The sequence below is a fragment of the Schistocerca cancellata genome, chromosome 6, assembly GCF_023864275.1.
Source record: "Schistocerca cancellata isolate TAMUIC-IGC-003103 chromosome 6, iqSchCanc2.1, whole genome shotgun sequence".
Classification (NCBI taxonomy): domain Eukaryota; kingdom Metazoa; phylum Arthropoda; class Insecta; order Orthoptera; family Acrididae; genus Schistocerca; species Schistocerca cancellata.
In genome coordinates this window covers 317,510,525-317,529,044 of record NC_064631.1, presented here as the reverse complement: position 1 = coordinate 317,529,044, position 18,520 = coordinate 317,510,525, and the positions used below count along the sequence as shown (strand labels likewise).

The following is an 18,520-nucleotide window of genomic DNA, read 5'->3' as shown; positions in this document are numbered from 1 at the left end:
TTTGTTTCAGCAATAACAATTATAATGAGCTATTGCAATCAGGAGTTTATAAATTGAAATGTAATGATTTCCCGGTGTATTACATAGGGCAAACAGGTAGGTCTATAGCCATAAGATATAAAGAACACATGCTGTTGAGGATGGGTATGAATAAGAATGAGTCAACGTTTGCTGAACCCATCATCAAAGGAGGACATACGCCCCAACCTGTTAACTACACTAAACTATTGTGTAAAGAAGCAAAGGGTATGAAATTAGATTTGTTGGAGGAGGTGCAGATATACAAGCCCAAAAAGTCTGGCAATTGGAATTTACTGAATGATCAGTGTTATTTGAAAGTTCCAGCTTCCTTGAAGGTTTACTGCCTGTATTGGGCGTACCAGATTGGCACTAGTAGTTACTCGATTGTGCCATATGATTTTATGATTATCTTTTGAGATAAACTTATGTTTTAGGACAATGCTCCAGTAGGAATTCATCATAGTCATGAGCTGCTTTAATGTTAACATTGGTTTACGTTGAGACAGATATGTTTTTGTGTCCTTTGTCATCATGTATCATGTTACCGGACTCATGCAATAGGGTGCTAGTCGCAGAGATAATGTCAATCACTGGTAGTGTGGCTATGTACGACGACTCCGGTCGGCTGGTAGACTTAGCCATATAAGCTATTAGAGCACATAATGTAAGCTGAAGTTACATTTGTAATGATTGCCTGGCATATTGCATAGGGCAAACAGGTAGGTCTACAGCTGTAAGATATAAAGAATATATGCCGTTGAGGATGGATATGAATAAGAATGGGTCAACATTTGCTGAACACATCATCGAAGTTCATCAAAGAGTGATAAGACAAACTTCGTTATATGAAATTGTTAATGTTCTACCACTCTAATGATCGTATGCAACAGTATTTCATCTCTTGGACATTTGTATTAATAGTATATGATTCCTCATTTGCGCATGTAGGCTTGTTATTAATTTATTGTTGTACATATTGACTAGTTGCCCGATAAACGGTGCGACATGGCTCACTGTGATGAGTGCCTCCTATGGTGCGTGGGGTGCAGCACATTTGACAACCGTGCGCCCAGTATAGTAGAGGTAGTGGTGGAGGACATATGTTGTCGTGTGTAATTGTACTTTTATTCGAAACAGGCTTATCTCTGTTGAAGTTATTTATTTGTCTTGTCACAGCCGCTGGGCTAAGACATTTTTCATTTATTAGTGTGTATGTAAGTAATATGTTATCACTTAATTCTGAAGTTTAAATGTAAATTGTATCACTGGTCTAAAAGTTATTTTGATCATTTTTAGGACTTCTAAAGGAGGCTATATTATTATAGCAGAAACCATGGTCAAGGTTTAAAATAAACAGATTTTAGTGCAACTGTGGGTTGTGTTTCATTCGAGACAATTTCGCAGTGGCTGCTGTTGTCGTTGCCATGATGAAAATAACATAATAATATTATCATTGAGTGTCAAATTCATGCTAGCACTCCCATTACCCATCTACCCCGCCTCTCATTCTCTCTCTCTCTCTGTTCATTTATCTTTAGTTGTAAATTATAAATTATAATAGAGAATAATAATCACATGATTTTCAACATTTTTGTGTTTGTAAGAAATAATACACTGTTATCATTGATACTGCTCTCCAAGTTTCGAATGATTATTTTTATTTTCATATTATGAATGGCTATTTTTTATCTTGCTATAAATGAATAATTTCATTTCATTGTTTCAAAAATAATGGCATATTTTTTTCAATCTATAGGTTCGAAGGTGTTTCAACTTTGATGCAAGGGAGGAGTAAAATGCAAGTTGTCTTGGTTATTGTATTATCAGATGTTCTCTTCTTTCTGCTGGAAAACAATAACAAATATTCTTTCTTTACTCCAGATAACAAGGTAATTATCAATGGGAAAAGTATTTTGAATAGCGTAACATCATTTTCAAATTTATATCTGACTTGTTTATAGTTGAAATAGTGTTCATATACTTCTTCATAATTACCAGTTGCTCAAACACTTCACTTTTATTTATTTATTTCAGGCTGGGGTTGTCTCCCTTCAAAAACTGCTTGTCAGAGAGAAAGCTGGGCAGGATTCAAGAGGCATATATCTTATTTCGTCCAACCCTTCAGAGCCTGAAATGTTTGAACTGAAAGTACATAAACCAAAGGACAAGCAAGTGTGGATACGTGCAATAAGGTTTGCAAAAATCAGTGTTAAGAATAGTAATACTAATGATAATCAAATCATTTCATACCCATAAATTAATCTTAGGCAACGGCCTTGCCACAGTGGATACTCCAGTTCCCGTCAGATCACTGAAGTTAAGCGCTGTCGGGCTTGGCCGGAACTTGGATGGATGACCATCCGGGCTGACATGCACTGTTGCCATTTTTTGGGGTGTACTCAGCCTCATGATGCCAATCGAGGAGCTACTCAACCAAATAGTAGCAGCTCCAGTTAAAGAAAACCATCATAACAACCAGGAAAGCGGTGTGCTTGACCACACGCCCCTCCTATATGAATCCTCAGCTGAGGATGACACAGCTGTCGGATGGTTCCAATGGGCAACTTGTGGCCTGATGACGAAGTGCATAAATTAATCTTGAATTTTAGTGAAATGCACATACAAAATTCTCTCTTATGATCTGTTAAACAAATAAGAGTGTTCACCAAATATTCAGCATGTAGATCTTTGATCACACTAACAAACTGGTAAGACAGTATGTGTAATGAACAGTTTCAGAAAACGAACTCTATATCTGAATTCATTGAAAACAGTACTTACAAAATGGATGATTGCTCTATAAGAAATAACATAGTTTCCGCAGTCACCAGTAATGTGAAACTCAGCTCTCCATACATTTTCATGAGACTCGCAAGGCTTTAGACAGTGGAGCCAACAAAGGTGCTACATTTCTTGGCTTACAGAAAGCATACAGAACGATTCTACACTGTCACCAAGTAAATATGTGCTCGCAGAATATCTTTCTTACCATATGCATGAGTGGGTTTTAGACTTCTTGGAAAACAGAGTTCTTTATATTATTCTCAGTGGGGAGAAACTGCCAGGGGGAAAAAACAAATTAGGCAATGATGTCAAACAATGGGAACTCCAGCTTGGAATATCAACAATCTAGTAAAAGATAGATTGTTACTTACCATAAAGAAGACTCGTTAAGTTGCAGGCAGACAGGCGTGATTAAAAGACACTCACGCTTAGCTTTCGGCCACAGCCTTCATTAGTAAACACACACACACACACACCCCTTACATATTCACGACCGCTGATTTCAGCATCTTGGGCTGGAATGCAACATCATGTAGGAGGCAAGCAGCAATCTAGAGGGAGTGGGGAAGGGAAAGAAGTAGTAATATATGGGGGGGGAGGGGGGAAGAGACAAACTCTGTCTGGTGGAGTGCGCAGGGACCAGATTGGCAACAGGTGCAGCATCAGGAGATTGTGGGGCAGGGAGTTGGGAAAAAAAGGGAACAAAAAAGGAGACGAGTGGGGAAAGACGTATGAATGCATTGGCAGAGGGCTGCAAATAAACTGGGTGGAAGAAAAGAATGGGGAGGAGATGACAGGACAGAGGGTGGAAACTGTTGGGTGGAGGGTGTGGGGATGGCAGTGTGTTACCGTAGATTGACGCCAGGATGGTTAAGGGACTGGAGAATGTGTTGTAAGGATAACTCCCATCTGCACAGTTCAGAAAAACCGATGGTGGAGGGAAGGATCCAGATGGCTGTGGTAGTGAAGCAGCCATTGAAATCAAGTGTGTTGTGTTCAGCTCATGGACACAGTTTGGTGGTGGCCGTCCATCCTGGTGGACAGCTGGTTGATAGTCATGCCAATATAAAAAGCTATGCAGTAATAGTAGCAGAGCTGGTAAATGACGTGAGTCCTTTCACAGGTGCCCCCCTCGTCCCCCTCCAATGAGGCAGCATAAACCTGTGACAGGACTGGAATAGGAAGCGTTCGGTGGGTGGATTGGGCAGGTTTTGCACCTTGGTCTTCCACAGGGATATGAGCCTTGTGGCAATGGGTTGGAATTGAAAGTAGCATAGGGATGGACTAGGATGTTGTGGAGATTGGGTGGGCAATGGAACACCACTTTTGGAGGGGTGGGTAGTATCTCTGGTAGGATGTCCCTCATTTCAGGGCACAATGATAGGTAATGAAATGATTACCTTGTCATATGCTCGAAATCATTGAGAGTTCCACAGCCACTAACAAATATTTTGCATAGAGCCATCTGTTTCAGGTTCTTTGAAAGTGAGGCAGTGTTAATGCTGTCCGTGAGCTTGTCCTCATTCCACCAAACAGTAGATGATAATTGTGCTGGTGAAACGTTAGATTGTAAATCAAACTGCCTTCAGCCATAGAACCTGAAACAGATGCCTGCAAGCAGTTATCGTGTTTTGTTTGTTTGCTGAACATAGTGAAAGGAAATCGGTTGCCCAACATAGTGTTCAGTCAAGTTTGATGAGAGATGTACAGATACTGAAAATCCTGTGTGTTGCAGGTCAGCTGTGGAGAACTGTCAAGAAGATGAAGATGAAGGCATAGTTCTCAGCTTGGAAGAGAAACAGAAATTAATGGAAGCAAAGCAGTTGCAAATTCGGCAAATTGTTGGTAAGTATACAAATTTAAAATGCCATTTTTGTGTAGTTATGTGTAGGACACCGCAGAAGCAGGATTAAATTACATTATTTAAGAAGCTTTTTTTTAAAAAAAAACTTAGTTTATTAAACAATTCTCTTCTGAAAAGAGGCAATTCCAATTCAACCTCTTCTCTCTGTGCAATTTATTTGACATTTTATTTACAATCAGAAACCAAATTCTTTAGTATTTTAAGTTACCAGTCCTTCTACAATTCAAATTCAAGGAGGAGTATTGAATAATACTGTTGGATAGCATATTGTAACACTGTGTATGGGAACCTGATACCACATCACCCAAAATGGTAAGGATTTAGGAATGTAACATTAAGCCCAAAGTAAACACAGAAAAGAGACCATAGTACCGGTATTTATTTATGGTGTTCGGAAAGATACAGTTCTGTTGAGTATCTGTAATAATGGCAGATGAGTAATTAAACATGTACCCAAGGATACATTCAAAACTGAGTTTTGTGACATGTCCCTGTATCAGAATTCTTGGGTACTGAGGGGGGAGAGGGGTGGGGGAGTGTAACTGGCACTAACACTTTCATTACAAAGTGCGTCATGTGACAAAAGATAATTTTAATATAACTGCAGTTTTCAAAACATTGACATCTGGAAAATGCTTATTTCAATCCTGGTGATACTTCATATTTTTGGTGAATTTCACAATGTCTCTTCTTTTAAATCCTGTATTTTGTTGGGTAAATATTTTCATACCCTCTGAATTACTCAACTGACAGATTCTTTAGGTTTAATGTAGGCAGACATTTTGTTGAACAGTTCTCTATAACGTTGTTTTGGCTAAAGAACTAGATTACTTTATACCTCACTGTTTGTGATAATGCAATAATAAGAATCAAGATATGTTTTTGACTTTCACAAATTTTTCCCACCAGTACAAAAGAAAAGTTTTGTAAAGGTGCAGAGAATAGCATAACAGAAAGACTTAAATTGAAGAGAGAATGTTTTTCATGTTTAATGTGTATAGCTGTAAAGGGATAGTATGAAAAAGATGTAATCAATCTTCTGTTAGGAACTTTAATGTAATTGTTATGCTTTTGTTATCATTTGTCACAGACTAATGCACCTATTCATTAGTGCCTTACAGGAGATCTTTGAATATATGTCAGTAGTGCAGTAGAAGTTTGTTGGAGATAACAGCAGTATAGTTTGCACTGCTGGTAAATCATGCACCTCTTGACAGTTATAGCTAACTTAGTGAATGTTATTAGTCTTCGGAATGAAAGAAAACATATGTTCATTGTGTGTACATTCTACTGATGCAAAAAGTTGTCAGTAGCTTCTTTGACTATGAATGCTGATCACCTTTAGCACATAGCAACATTGTGGCTGCTGTTAGTACAAGTGATGTCATTCTAAAAAATGATTGATGATTAGTTTTTCAGTGCATTCAGAATTTGAAACATACTGTCCTAAGGGAACGTTTTTTTTAATTTACATTGTGAAATAATAATATTTAATTTTTCAACTGTTCATAATCTATTAAATGTGCTCAAATAACCACTGGGGCAGTACAATTACACAATAAATCATTATGTACATCCAGTATAAATAATGACTTATAAGTAGTTATTCTTCATATTACTGATACAGTGTTATATGATACAGTATGTCAATAAATATAGTTCTACAATTCAGGCAGTAGCTTCTGTTATTTTGTATGTATGTTTTGTGGTATTACTATAGTGAAACTATTTCATTCATAACCAAGTAAAAGTATTCCATGAAAGCTAAAAGTTAATAATGCTTTCCTATTTACTTGAACAACGTTGAGATGTCAGTGTATGGTCCACAAATTTTAAGTAGTAGCCTTGGAGTTCAAATTTACCATATATATAAATTTCACAGCTATGAATGAATCTGAAATTGTATTATTCTGAACTCTTCAAAATTCTTGTTGAACTGTACAGACATTTTTATAAATATATCCAACCTCAGTGTCTGTAGTGGGTGCATCCACCAACATAAGGTAGTAGATGTCAGAATTTAAGTGTGATTTGTGGATAATGTGAATTATTATTGAATGTTTGTGTGAATCTTCCTCTTATTGCTTGAATTGTAGTATTGTTCAATATTCTGATGAAATGATCTCTTCTACTATGTAATGTAGTAACATGAAACCTAACTGCTTGTGTCATTTGTTTACCTCATTGTGCAGTGAAACCTAGACAGCTACTCAAGACAAGCCACTATATATTCCGCCTTAACTAAAACGTGTATGTACATATATACTTCAATCAACTTTTCTTTCCCAGCATTTTACAAGATTTTTCAAGTAATAATTGTAAAATAAATAAATCAGAACCTACTTCTGATGATTTCCCTTGTTTTTAGTTCTGTGCACAAATGGTGTGCAGGTAAGCTTCTGTATGAGCTGGAATTCCTATTATCTTACTGACATGGTCTTTTCACAATTTGTGTGTGAAATAATTTATGTTCAATGTATTCCAACTGCAATGCTTTATTTTTCTGTGTACATGTACAGTTTGATAAGATTGAGAGTGAGATATCTTGATGACCAGATCTCCATATGACAGTCTACAGTGTGCAGATCAAATTGTGTACACATGGAAGACATATTGTTTTGGCCTGTGGTATATGCTTGGAAATAAAGAAGACATTAACAACAGAGATGTTGATGTCGGGATGAATTTACTTGGCTAGCAAACTGACAGTTTTATGAAGATTGCATTTTAAGATGTCACTGTGACAAGCTATATCAATGTTGAGCATCAGTATAGGTTTTCGTGGTGAACTGTTGACTAATGTGCTTCATAACATTTGCAGTTTGTTAGGTTGGCGTATATATATCTCAACATCAACATCTCTGATGGTAATGTCTTCCTTACTTATATGCACAAAAATAGGGTTGCACAATATATCTTGTATGTTATATGATATGATTTAGAGAGAAGTGGGGTGGGGGGGGGGGGGGGCATCTGTTGCTTTACTTTCTGTAGAATGTGCTTTCTTGCAATTTGTACAATAGGTTTGTCAATGATGTCACATCACTTCTTTTGTAGCATTTGTCATTGGAGTTCAATGAGCCTTTCTGCAATGCTCGTACATTTACTGAAAGAATCCAGTGCTTCTCTTTTGATCTTCTCTACCTCCTCTATTAATATTACCTGATAAGAATCGCAGACTGATGACCAAATTTACTTCTGCTACCACTTAATGGCCATCTGTGGCAATACTAGTGGGACAGTAGCAGTTTCTTTGATTTCTAATGTGCTCCACTCTCATATAGTTAATCTGGATTTATAGATTTGTCTCACCAACATGAATGAAACCTCAAAACATACAAGTAATCCCAGTAGAAGTAGATAATCAATGTAACTGTCTCCAATGGCTGTTTATCAGTCATCACATAAGTGACTCGTCTCATAACTGAAGCATGAGGGAACATTGTCTCTAGCAATCATTATAAGCATGTATTTTCAGTGTACATTTTTGCACTTGCCACTTTTCTTCTCTTATGTTCTCATTACCTTGTCCACTTTTCTCAGATAGTTATTTACTGTTGTCATACCCATAGTTTTATAATTTGCAACAGAGGATAATTAACAACTTGCTGAGAAATGTTTTCACTTTTAGATACTGTTTTCCATTAATTTCATTGTTTTTATTATTGTGGTTGTTGTTGTTGTTTATAAGTATCAAAATGTCCTGCATCAACCTGCAGCTTGAATGTCATCTCCAGTTTCACTAAATCTTCATGTATTTCAAGGTACTTTTAACAGTTTGTGACCATGATCACATGAAACTTATATAACCAGCATGAAATCCTCCATTTCAAGAAACAAGTATCCAGAAGTTTCAGTTTTCCTCAAAATTATGAGTGGTTTACTTAACATACACAAAATTAAGTACGTACAGTTGTATAGTAAGCAATGTAGCTCTTCCACTAATTATAGAGCATGACAGAAGTACAATAAGTTCCTCAGAATCTTCAAAATGTTTGAATGTGCATGTAGATAAGAACTTGAATTGGAAATGTCAGCAATTTTTGCTGTGCATGTGTTTGCTGATTTTAGCATTGCACATGTCAATGAGTTAACATATTCTGTGTACTTTCAGTCAGCCATGTTTTGTGAAATAATACTCTGTACTAAAAAATTTTATTTGGTTGCAAGGAATTCAATTTATACATGTGTATAGAGGATAATATGTGGTGTGCACCAACAATTATTTGGAACACAGCTGTTTCATGCTGAACATAGTGATAAAAATCTACATTTACTCCATTTGTGAAGTTTTATGCTACAGGGTGTTTAAAAAATGACCGGTATATTTGAAACGGCAATAAAAACTAAACGAGCAGCGATAGAAATACACCGTTTGTTGCAATATGCTTGGGACAACAGTACATTGTCAGGCGGACAAACTTTCGAAATTACAGTAGTTACAATTTTCAACAACAGATGGCACTGCAAGTGATGTGAAAGATATAGAAGACAACGCAGTCTGTGGGTGCGCCATTCTGTACGTCGACTTTCTGCTGTAAGCGTGTGCTGTTCACAACGTGCAAGTGTGATGTAGACAACATGGTTTATTCCTTAGAACAGAGGATTTTTCTGGTGTTGGAATTCCACCGCCTAGAACACAGTGTTGTTGCAACAAGACGAAGTTTTCAACGGAGGTTTAATGTAACCAAAGGACCGAAAAGCGATACAATAAAGGATCTGTTTGAAAAATTTCAACGGACTGGGAACGTGACGGATGAACGTGCTGGAAAGGTAGGGCAACCACAGAGGGCAACGCGCAGCTAGTGCAGCAGGTGATCCAACAGCGGCCTCGGGTTTCCGTTCGCCGTGTTGCAGCTGCGGTCCAAATGACGCCAACGTCCACGTATCGTCTCATGCGCCAGAGTTTACACCTCTATCCATACAAAATTCAAACGCGGCAACCCCTCAGCGCCACTACCATTGCTGCACGAGAGACATTCGCTAACAATATGATAACAGGATTGATGACGGCGATATGCATGTGGGCAGCATTTGGTTTACTGACGAAGCTTATTTTTACCTGGACGGCTTCGTCAATAAACAGAACTGGCGCATATGGGGAACCGAAAAGCCCCATGTTGCAGTCCCATCATCCCTGCATCCTCAAAAAGTACTGGTCCGGGCCGCCATTTCTTCCAAAGGAATCATTGGCCCATTTTTCAGATCCAAAACGATTACTGCATCACGCTATCTGGACATTCTTCGTGAATTTGTGGCGGTACAAACTGCCTTAGACGACACTGTGAACACCTCGTGGTTTATGCAAGATGGTGCCCGGCCACATCGCACGGCCGACGTCATTAATTTCCTGAATGAATATTTCGATGATCGTGTGATTGCTTTGGGCTATCCGAAACATACAGGAGGCGGCGTGGATTGGCCTCCCTATTCGCCAGACATGAACCCCTGTGACTTCTTTCTGTGGGGACACTTGAAAGACCAGGTGTACCGCCAGAATCCAGAAACAATTGAACAGCTGAAGCAGTACATCTCATCTGCATGTGAAGCCATTCCGCCAGACACGTTGTCAAAGGTTTCGGGTAATTTCATTCAGAGACTACGCCATATTATTATTGCTACGCATGGTGGATATGTGGAAAATATCGTACTATAGAGTTTCCCCGACCGCAGCGCCATCTGTTGTTGAAAATTGTAACTACTGTAATTTCGAAAGTTTGTCTGCCTGAAAATGCACTGTTGTCCCAAGCATATTGCAACAAATGGTGTATTTCTATCCCTGCTCGTTTAGTTTTTATTGCCATTTCAAATATACCGGTCATTTTTGAAACACCCTGTAACAATTGACAACAATGGTCACCAATCAGTCATACAGTGAGAAAGAATACTTTGAATCACTTGAGCTCATTGTGATTTAAGGGGCAACTTGAGAATGCTCAATAAAGCGCAAATATGAGTTACAGTATGTAACAGGTAGGAAAATTAATTTTAAAATGACCTACACAAAATAACTCTAAAAAATTAAGACTAGGAATGTTTAAAGCTGAAAATAGTGCATATTTGTTCCTGAAAAAGCTTCCTCCATATAATTTTGTATGAGACTCCATGAAGAGACAATGGTAATTACTGAAGAGCTTTAATGAACAAGTTCCAGATCATTTATATCTCATACATGTTTAACAAATGAAGCGTCTCAGGAAATTGAAGGTCTTTGATTACAGTTTTGCAGGTGTAAGAAAGAGCAGGAGAAATGAAAAAGTGGCACATTGGCAAAAAGTAAGACTCTGACACGAAGTTGCACAGAACTCCAAACTGGTTGAGAAATAATAGAACGCTTTTGTAGGGGAGCTACATGAGAGAAATTAACAAATTAAATTTTGATTCCTGCAAGAAGTTATTTGTGAGATTTGCTGGAAGTCAGTTGTCAGCTCTGAGATGAGAGAAACTGTAGCGGGGAAGTCTTGAGCAGCCATTGAGAGAGTGGTGAAAATTGATGAGAGAGTAGAGATAAAAGAAGGCATGGAAGTGAAACTGACATTGGATAATAAAGACGAAATGAGGAGATACTGTACTTACTGTTAATGCAGTCTTGTAGCAGTGTTACCATAGCACATTTAAAACTGTTCACAGAGATTCTTGGCTCACCTCTCTCACTTTTTAGGCATTTTAGTTTAGGTCTAACTTTAACTGCCATGACAGTTAAAATACAAATAATGAAAAGACAGACTGTGTACACAGAACAGTTCCATGAGTTGTTTAGAAAACCATACATACAAACCATCAATGTTACATTAATTGCAAATAAATCCTCCTGATAATGGACATATAATCCTCTAAAATGAATAGAGGAAATAAATAAAAGGGTCTGTTTATAGTTTTTTCATGTATTTCAATTCAATGCCATTTCTTTTTTTGCTACAGTTAATATTCTCATTCTTATCTTTTGCCTATATACCTTTTATTCATGGATTAGTATATTGGTATAATGGAAGAGAATAGAGAAGTGTTTCTTTTGTGTGAGCTACGCATTGTGTCAGATCATATCATGTTAAAAAGAAGTTTCAGCTAGACTACCTCAATCTGCCATGACATGAGGTTCAAAGTATATTTTCTTTCCCTCAGTTATCTGTGTCACATTTCTGTGCTCTTTCCTTCTCCCCTCAACTCACAACAAAGAGAAGTATGCATGTGAAAGGCAAAGATTTTGTGTCTAAGACTACTCCAAATTATTATCGATTCTGATTGGCATGATTTAATCTTCGCAGTCTGTTGGAGGGGGCCCTTTTTTCTATCTCAGATTGCCGTCGTTTTCACATTGTCGTCATTTTCATTCTTGGTTCAGCATTGCAGTTAATACACTGACAAAACAAAAATTATTTTGTGGGAAACTATCTGCAGGTGAATGAGTAGTGAGTACTACTAATGTCATTAGCTTAATAATAAGTTGAGGTGAATTGAAGATTGTGTAACTTGGGAAGCAGAGAGAGGTTTCAGCGACTGGCTTTGACTTAAAGTGCCAGGACACACAAGAAGGGTAGAAAGAGGAAGTTCTGAATTACTACAAATTAGTGTGGAAGGAAATAAATAAAAAGAAAATATGATATTGTTGTGTAAATTGTTAGACAGTGGTGTCAGAAGTGCCAAAAATGTATTAACACAATGTCTTCAGTTATGTCTCACTTACTGAAATTTTTACAGCTCCTTTGTTATGTAAAATAAGAATAATACAATGAACCTGCAACATCACTTTTTGATATCTATTATAGAAAGTTACAAAATTATTTTAATCATACGCTGTTCGCCTAATGTTCATGTAATGTCCATCGAAACATTTTTGTTGTGTATACAAGAGATATTAACTTATAAATATTAAGCTGTTAGCATTTTACTTGTACCAGAAATGGAATACAACTGAAGAATAGAGCTTTAACGTATTGGAAGCACATTTGTGCACATAACATGTTCATTGTCTCAATGAATAGAGCTTTAATGTAACAGAAGCACATTTGAATACATAGCAGGTTCATTTTCTGAACACCTCATGAAAATAAATATTACTTGGCAACTAAAGAAGCAACATTTCTCAATTGTAAAGTTACAGCACTGCCCTTTTGCTCCAGGGTTCCTTATGGCAAAATAGTAAATAAAACCAGTCATACAAAGAGTACATAATTTTTTTTTGAGATCTGCAGATTGATAGTTTTTGTTGTGATCTGCAGATTGGCATTGTCAATTAATATACTAGGTTCACTGAAAATGTATATCACTCATATATCTCTCCATGAACAATAACATTTACTTAGATAATACATCCAAAAATACTTACTTTTCTCGTAACTTAATTTGTACACATCTTGTACTGTAAGATTCATTAAAATGAAGTGAAAATGATTGAAATAGTGCTACGTACACATTTTCAAGTACTGTAGTTTATCATACCGAGTCTTACTCTTGTCCATCATTCAAAAATTCGTCACAAGAGATTAAAACATCTGGCTCTCTTTGCCCTGAACTAAGTCTGTTGGAGAATCTTTCCACATACAGTAATGTTTTTTTCTTTTTTTTCCCATCAGGAAACTACCCCTACTAAAACAATTGTCTTTGGTAACTATTTAGTTTCTGCACACTTTGAAATAACAATGTAATATCACGAATTCAGGTAATAGCCAACTAAATAATGTACGAACTGGAATTGTACCATACTGTAATTTTGTATGTATTTTCATTTACTTCGAAAGTGACAACAGGTCAAAATTCAGGCAAATAATTTCACCAAACTTTATCATAAAAATGGGCTTTTGTTCCCTTTATGCCAGTATTAATTTCCCATACCAATTACGTTTACAATTTTGTTTGCCCTTTGAAGCAATCAGGTTTTTGTGTATTTGTGCGCGCGCTACCCCTACTTAAATATCCATTACTCGATTTTCCTTGCTGACCTTCCATTACACGGTGAACACTGTTGTAAATCCAATATTGTGTTACGACAATGCATGAAACAATGTGGATAGGTTAGTCCTGACAAAATTATGGAAATAAACTGTAAAGCAACCAATAAGTGCACACTGCAGGTTATTCCATATTCACTTGAGCCCTTAAGATATTAAGGACGTTGGTTGTCAAATTTCTACCATTACAGTCAGATTTTTTTCTTTACTCTTAAAAATATTTCATTATAAAATCACATGTAGCTAGTAGTAAATAGTGTTTGTTTTTAATCAAATCTGTTTGTTCCTTGTGCTCAATAGCATAATTTTTCCTATTTTGTTCTCTATGAAATATCAAAGGCAGCTGTGTAGGAGTTGAAGGTAATATCGCTAGCACTTATCATCTGTACATATCAATAGCATCCGTAGTGTAGTGATAATACATAACTCATTTTACAGGATAGTAAATTAGTAAACTATGTAAGGATCATCCGATAAATGAAACACAAGGCAATTTCCATCATGATCTTATGGAAGATAATGTTTTACTTTATACTGTTAAAATGCTGTAACATTGAACACAGTGCATACTAGTTTACTTGACTGCCTGCCCAAAGGCATATTTTGCCATACTGCAGCGTCCAGCTTCATCTAGCCAGTAGTTAAATTAATTTTTTTTCGCATGTAAGGTACCAGTAACAAATATGATTAAATTGTTAAAATAATTTGTTCTTACACTTGGGGCTAGAGACGAATGAATAATTTTAAAATACAGGTAAAGTACAGTGAATGAAGGACAATTTGCTCGTAACTGTGCAAGAAACATGATTGTCAAGATAAAATTAGACTTTACTCACAAAGACTGATAGGAAGGACCAGGAGAGCCATAGACAATGAACAGGAAAGAACAATGGACTTCTGAATGAGAGTTGTAATTCCAAAGTACTACTAACAATGTTTTAGATGGTTGATGTTTTACTTCCTATACCAGTTGCCTTTCTTATTATGTGGTCTAAAGTGACCTTCCTTTCCCTGCCCTTCTCCCAGTGCTCTTCTTCTATCATAAGTATGAAATGGAGCCATAACACTGGCTAATGTGTAGGTATAGCAGGTTGCAGATTTTGGCTCATTGATAGGATACTGGGAAAATGGACTATATCTGCAGAGGAGAACACTTAGAAAACACTTGTGTAACACATACTGTCACAGTGTAGGACCCATACAATTAAGACTAACAAGGTGTATTGAATGAATACAGAGAAGTACACCATGATTGGTGACATGTTTGTGTGACCTATAGCAGAGCATCACAGAGTGCTGCATGAAGTTAATTGGCAGACACTTGAAGATAAACACAAACTATGCTGAGAAAGCTCTGTTACCTAATTTCAAGAATTAGCTTTAAATGATGAACCTAGGAACATACTACAGCCCCCTACGTATTACTCCCATAGGGATTGCAAAGACGGGATTTTATAGCTTACACAGAGGTGTTCAAGTAGTTATTCAACCTGTGCTCTGTAGGTGCCTGGTTCAGGGGAAACCCTAATAACTGGTATATTAAGAAATAGTCTCTTCTGTGCACTTCACACTGATCTCAAAGTATAGATAAAGATGTAGGGAAATATTATTAGATTAAATATTGTAGTAGACTCTGTGGTGAAATACTCCAGATACCGATTGGTGCTGTTGCTATCAACCCTATTTCCCAGAAGGCCATTTTGTTGGATGCCCATTTAACTCAAATGGAAAAATTTATTCACATGCTTATTCACCTGTTGCTCTGGTTCATTGCTTATTCATACCTTGTTCTCCACATAGCTCGTAAATTCCTTTCAGGGCTAATATGAATTCATATGGTGAACAGTGTATTATACAACTGCTATGCAAATGTTAGGACAGAAGTAATTTTCACATGATGTGTCACTGCCAAGTAACATTGCTTGATGAAACTTGGACCATGTGTAGATAGAACTTCTCCAGTCATAGTGCATGAAAGAAATAAGCAATGGGACAAATTGAAATGACACTTTTCAAAGACAGTAGTTACACTTAAGTCATTGTGATTTATGATGGTCCCCTGGAGATTACAAAAGGCAGAAAATGTGTGTGATCACCATCGACAGCAATGCATGCTCTCCAGTGTGCTTCCATGCTGGCCCCACAGTTGGTAAGGACTTAATGTGAAAGTGGTGTAATATGTCTGCCCAATACATCCCACTCTTGCTCAGTGGGACTGGAGTCAGCGGAACAGGCAGGCAAGTCCATTCACCGAACATCCTCTCATTCCAAGCCCTCTTCCACCTGCACAGTTTAATGTGGTTGCACATTGTCATCCACAAAAAATTAGGTTAATGCCAAATATTGCCCTGAAAAGATGCACACGAGGAAGGAGTGAAGTGTCACAATAATATTGACTGATGAGTGTACCATATTCAAAGATTTGGAGGTCAGTATACCCATGCAACATTATGTCTCCCAACACTGTAACACCAAAATGATCATGTCAGACAATGCTGGACATCCCTCATGTGGTAAGAGGTGGGAACATGTAATGCACCCTGGAACATTGTCGAACATGATCGTTTCGGGTCCAGGTGTTAGGGTGTGGGGAGGCATAATGTTGCATGGGCATACTGACCTCCAAATCTTTGAACACGGTACAGTTACCAGTCAATGTTATTGTGACATTGTACGTGTTCCACAAGTGCATCTTCTCAGGTGTGCATTCAGCCCTGACTTCATTTTTTCAGATGACAGTGTGTGACTACAGCAAACTAATTAGGTGGAAAAAATGTTGGAATGGGACTAGCCTTCCTGTTTCTCCTGACTTAAATTGCATTGAACAAGTGTGGGATGTGTTGGAGAGACACATTGCAGCATATCCACATGTACTGACGACCATCAATTTATTTGTTAATTGCACTGTTGGACAAATAGAGCGCCCTTCCAAAAGAAGTCCTTACCAACCATGTGTCTAGCATGGAAGCACATTTTAGAGCATGCATTGCTGTCTCATGTTGATCACAATGATTTCAGTGTAATTACTTTATTTGAATAAAAGTGTCATTTTTGTTCATCTCATTGCATATTTCTTTCATTTACCTTCTATGTAGGGTCCAAGTTTCATCGACCTATGTTACTTGGCTGTGACATGTTGTGTGAAAGTTACTTTCATCTTTAAGTTTGGCACACCACTGTATTTCTTTGAGATTCACTTTTCATGTCAGTAAACCATAATTAATCGTAGCCATAAACACATCATACTGTTCTTCTTGGCACTGTGAAGTAATTAAATATCGGATGGTCTTTTTTAATAATGACAACAGGGGCATGTCTGTGTTCGATAGCGTTCAAGTGTTGTGTATGTACACATAAAAAGAAACACTGATGCATGTACAAAACTCATCAGTAATAAACTTCCAATTATATTACTTCCAGTGCATGAGAATGCTCATTTCTTTTGGATTTATATTTTTTAGATCGGGTTCAACAAATGTATACGAATTACTTTGGAGTAATTTACATTTGGAATGATGTGTTTATTCTGAATATATGTAAACATTAATGCTGTGAGCATCAGTTTTTGATCAGTGTAATGCTGTAGACTGAATGGTTCCAGGCACCAGCAAGTAATATTGTTCCGTTGTTAATTGCGTTGCATGGTTCTATCATTCCATGTAATGTTATTGTGGAATGAATTCAAAATTTTCTTTATTTCTAATGCATGTATTGCAGTTATCCAACATAGAGAAAAATTCTTACTCTCTGTCAAGTATTTGCTGTGCTGATTGTATGTGACAAGTTAAAACTTTACACTGGTCTGTATCTTGAACTGGGATCACTGTCCTCCATGAACAGTATATTACTAATTGAGCTGTGTATGCATGCCTCATGAACAAACACAATTAATCAGCCTGTCCTAGGCTTCTCCCCTTTCCCTTTAAGCTCAAAAGAGGCACTTCTGCAGTGCTGTGGGGCTTGCGCCACCTAGAGAAAGGATATAGCTGGGAATACTGCCTTTGAAAAACAGGGAATAGAGTCAGAGTTGTGGCTCTACTGACAGTTTTAAGTTTTAACATATAATTAATTCTATTAATGCTTCTGTTGTATATTAATTGTGCACAGAATTTCAGTAATGTTTTATTCTTGGTTTGGAATGTCATCATTTGTGATGCAAACCTTAATGCCTCATTTGAATGACCTATGGTAGAAAACATTGTCACCTGCTTCACAATCAGTATATGATGTGATGTGTGATGTGCATCAAATCTAAAACTTTGAACCCATAGATGGAAAACAGCACTGTAGCAGTCACAAACTTCATTACTGTAGATTTACATGTAATCATTGAGGCTGTGTAATCCGCAAAACTGTTTCTGTAGTTCAAGAGACTAAATTGTAATTTCACTAGTGCACTTCGTTGGTGATAACTTGATGTGAATACTAATAGGAAGCTTTCTGTCACTGATATTGGAGCTGTAAGAGAACAGTTTCAGATCAACACGGCGTATGCCAAAGTCTTATATTAAACACCTTAGTGTGGAGGGTAGTATGTGAATATGCTTATTCCATTGAATATAGTCATTGAGATTTATGCTTTTTGATTTCACACACTGTCACATGCCAACATAGGTTTCTGTATCCCTTAAATTTGAGTTTTCATACCAAATTGTACATCCCAGTAACTACTTGTAATAATTACATTCTATAGTCAAACATTGGAAAATCCGGGATGGAATGTAACAATACCAGAGAAGGAAAGCTGCTACTCACCATATAGCGGAGATACTGAGTCGCAATAGGCACAACAAAAAGATGCACACAATTAAAGTTTCAGCCATTAAGGTCTTTTGGATTTAGTGGCCAAAAGCTTCAATTGTGTGAATCTTTTTGTTGTGCCTATCACAACTCAGCATCTCCG

General features: G+C 37.1%; 1 protein-coding gene and 1 pseudogene across 1 annotated transcript in view; both read left to right on the top strand.

Moving 5' to 3' along the window:
• The window catches only part of LOC126191481 (rho guanine nucleotide exchange factor 18), a 640,188-nt gene that overhangs the window by 496,315 nt on the left and 125,353 nt on the right, over positions 1-18,520 (top strand). Inside the window, exons 20-22 of the mRNA XM_049932364.1 lie at positions 1,778-1,910; positions 2,056-2,213; positions 4,541-4,650. Coding sequence (XP_049788321.1) covers positions 1,778-1,910; positions 2,056-2,213; positions 4,541-4,650 — 401 coding nt within the window. The remainder of the gene's footprint in view (positions 1-1,777; positions 1,911-2,055; positions 2,214-4,540; positions 4,651-18,520) is intronic.
• Positions 2,288-2,405, top strand: LOC126089770 (5S ribosomal RNA; annotated as a pseudogene).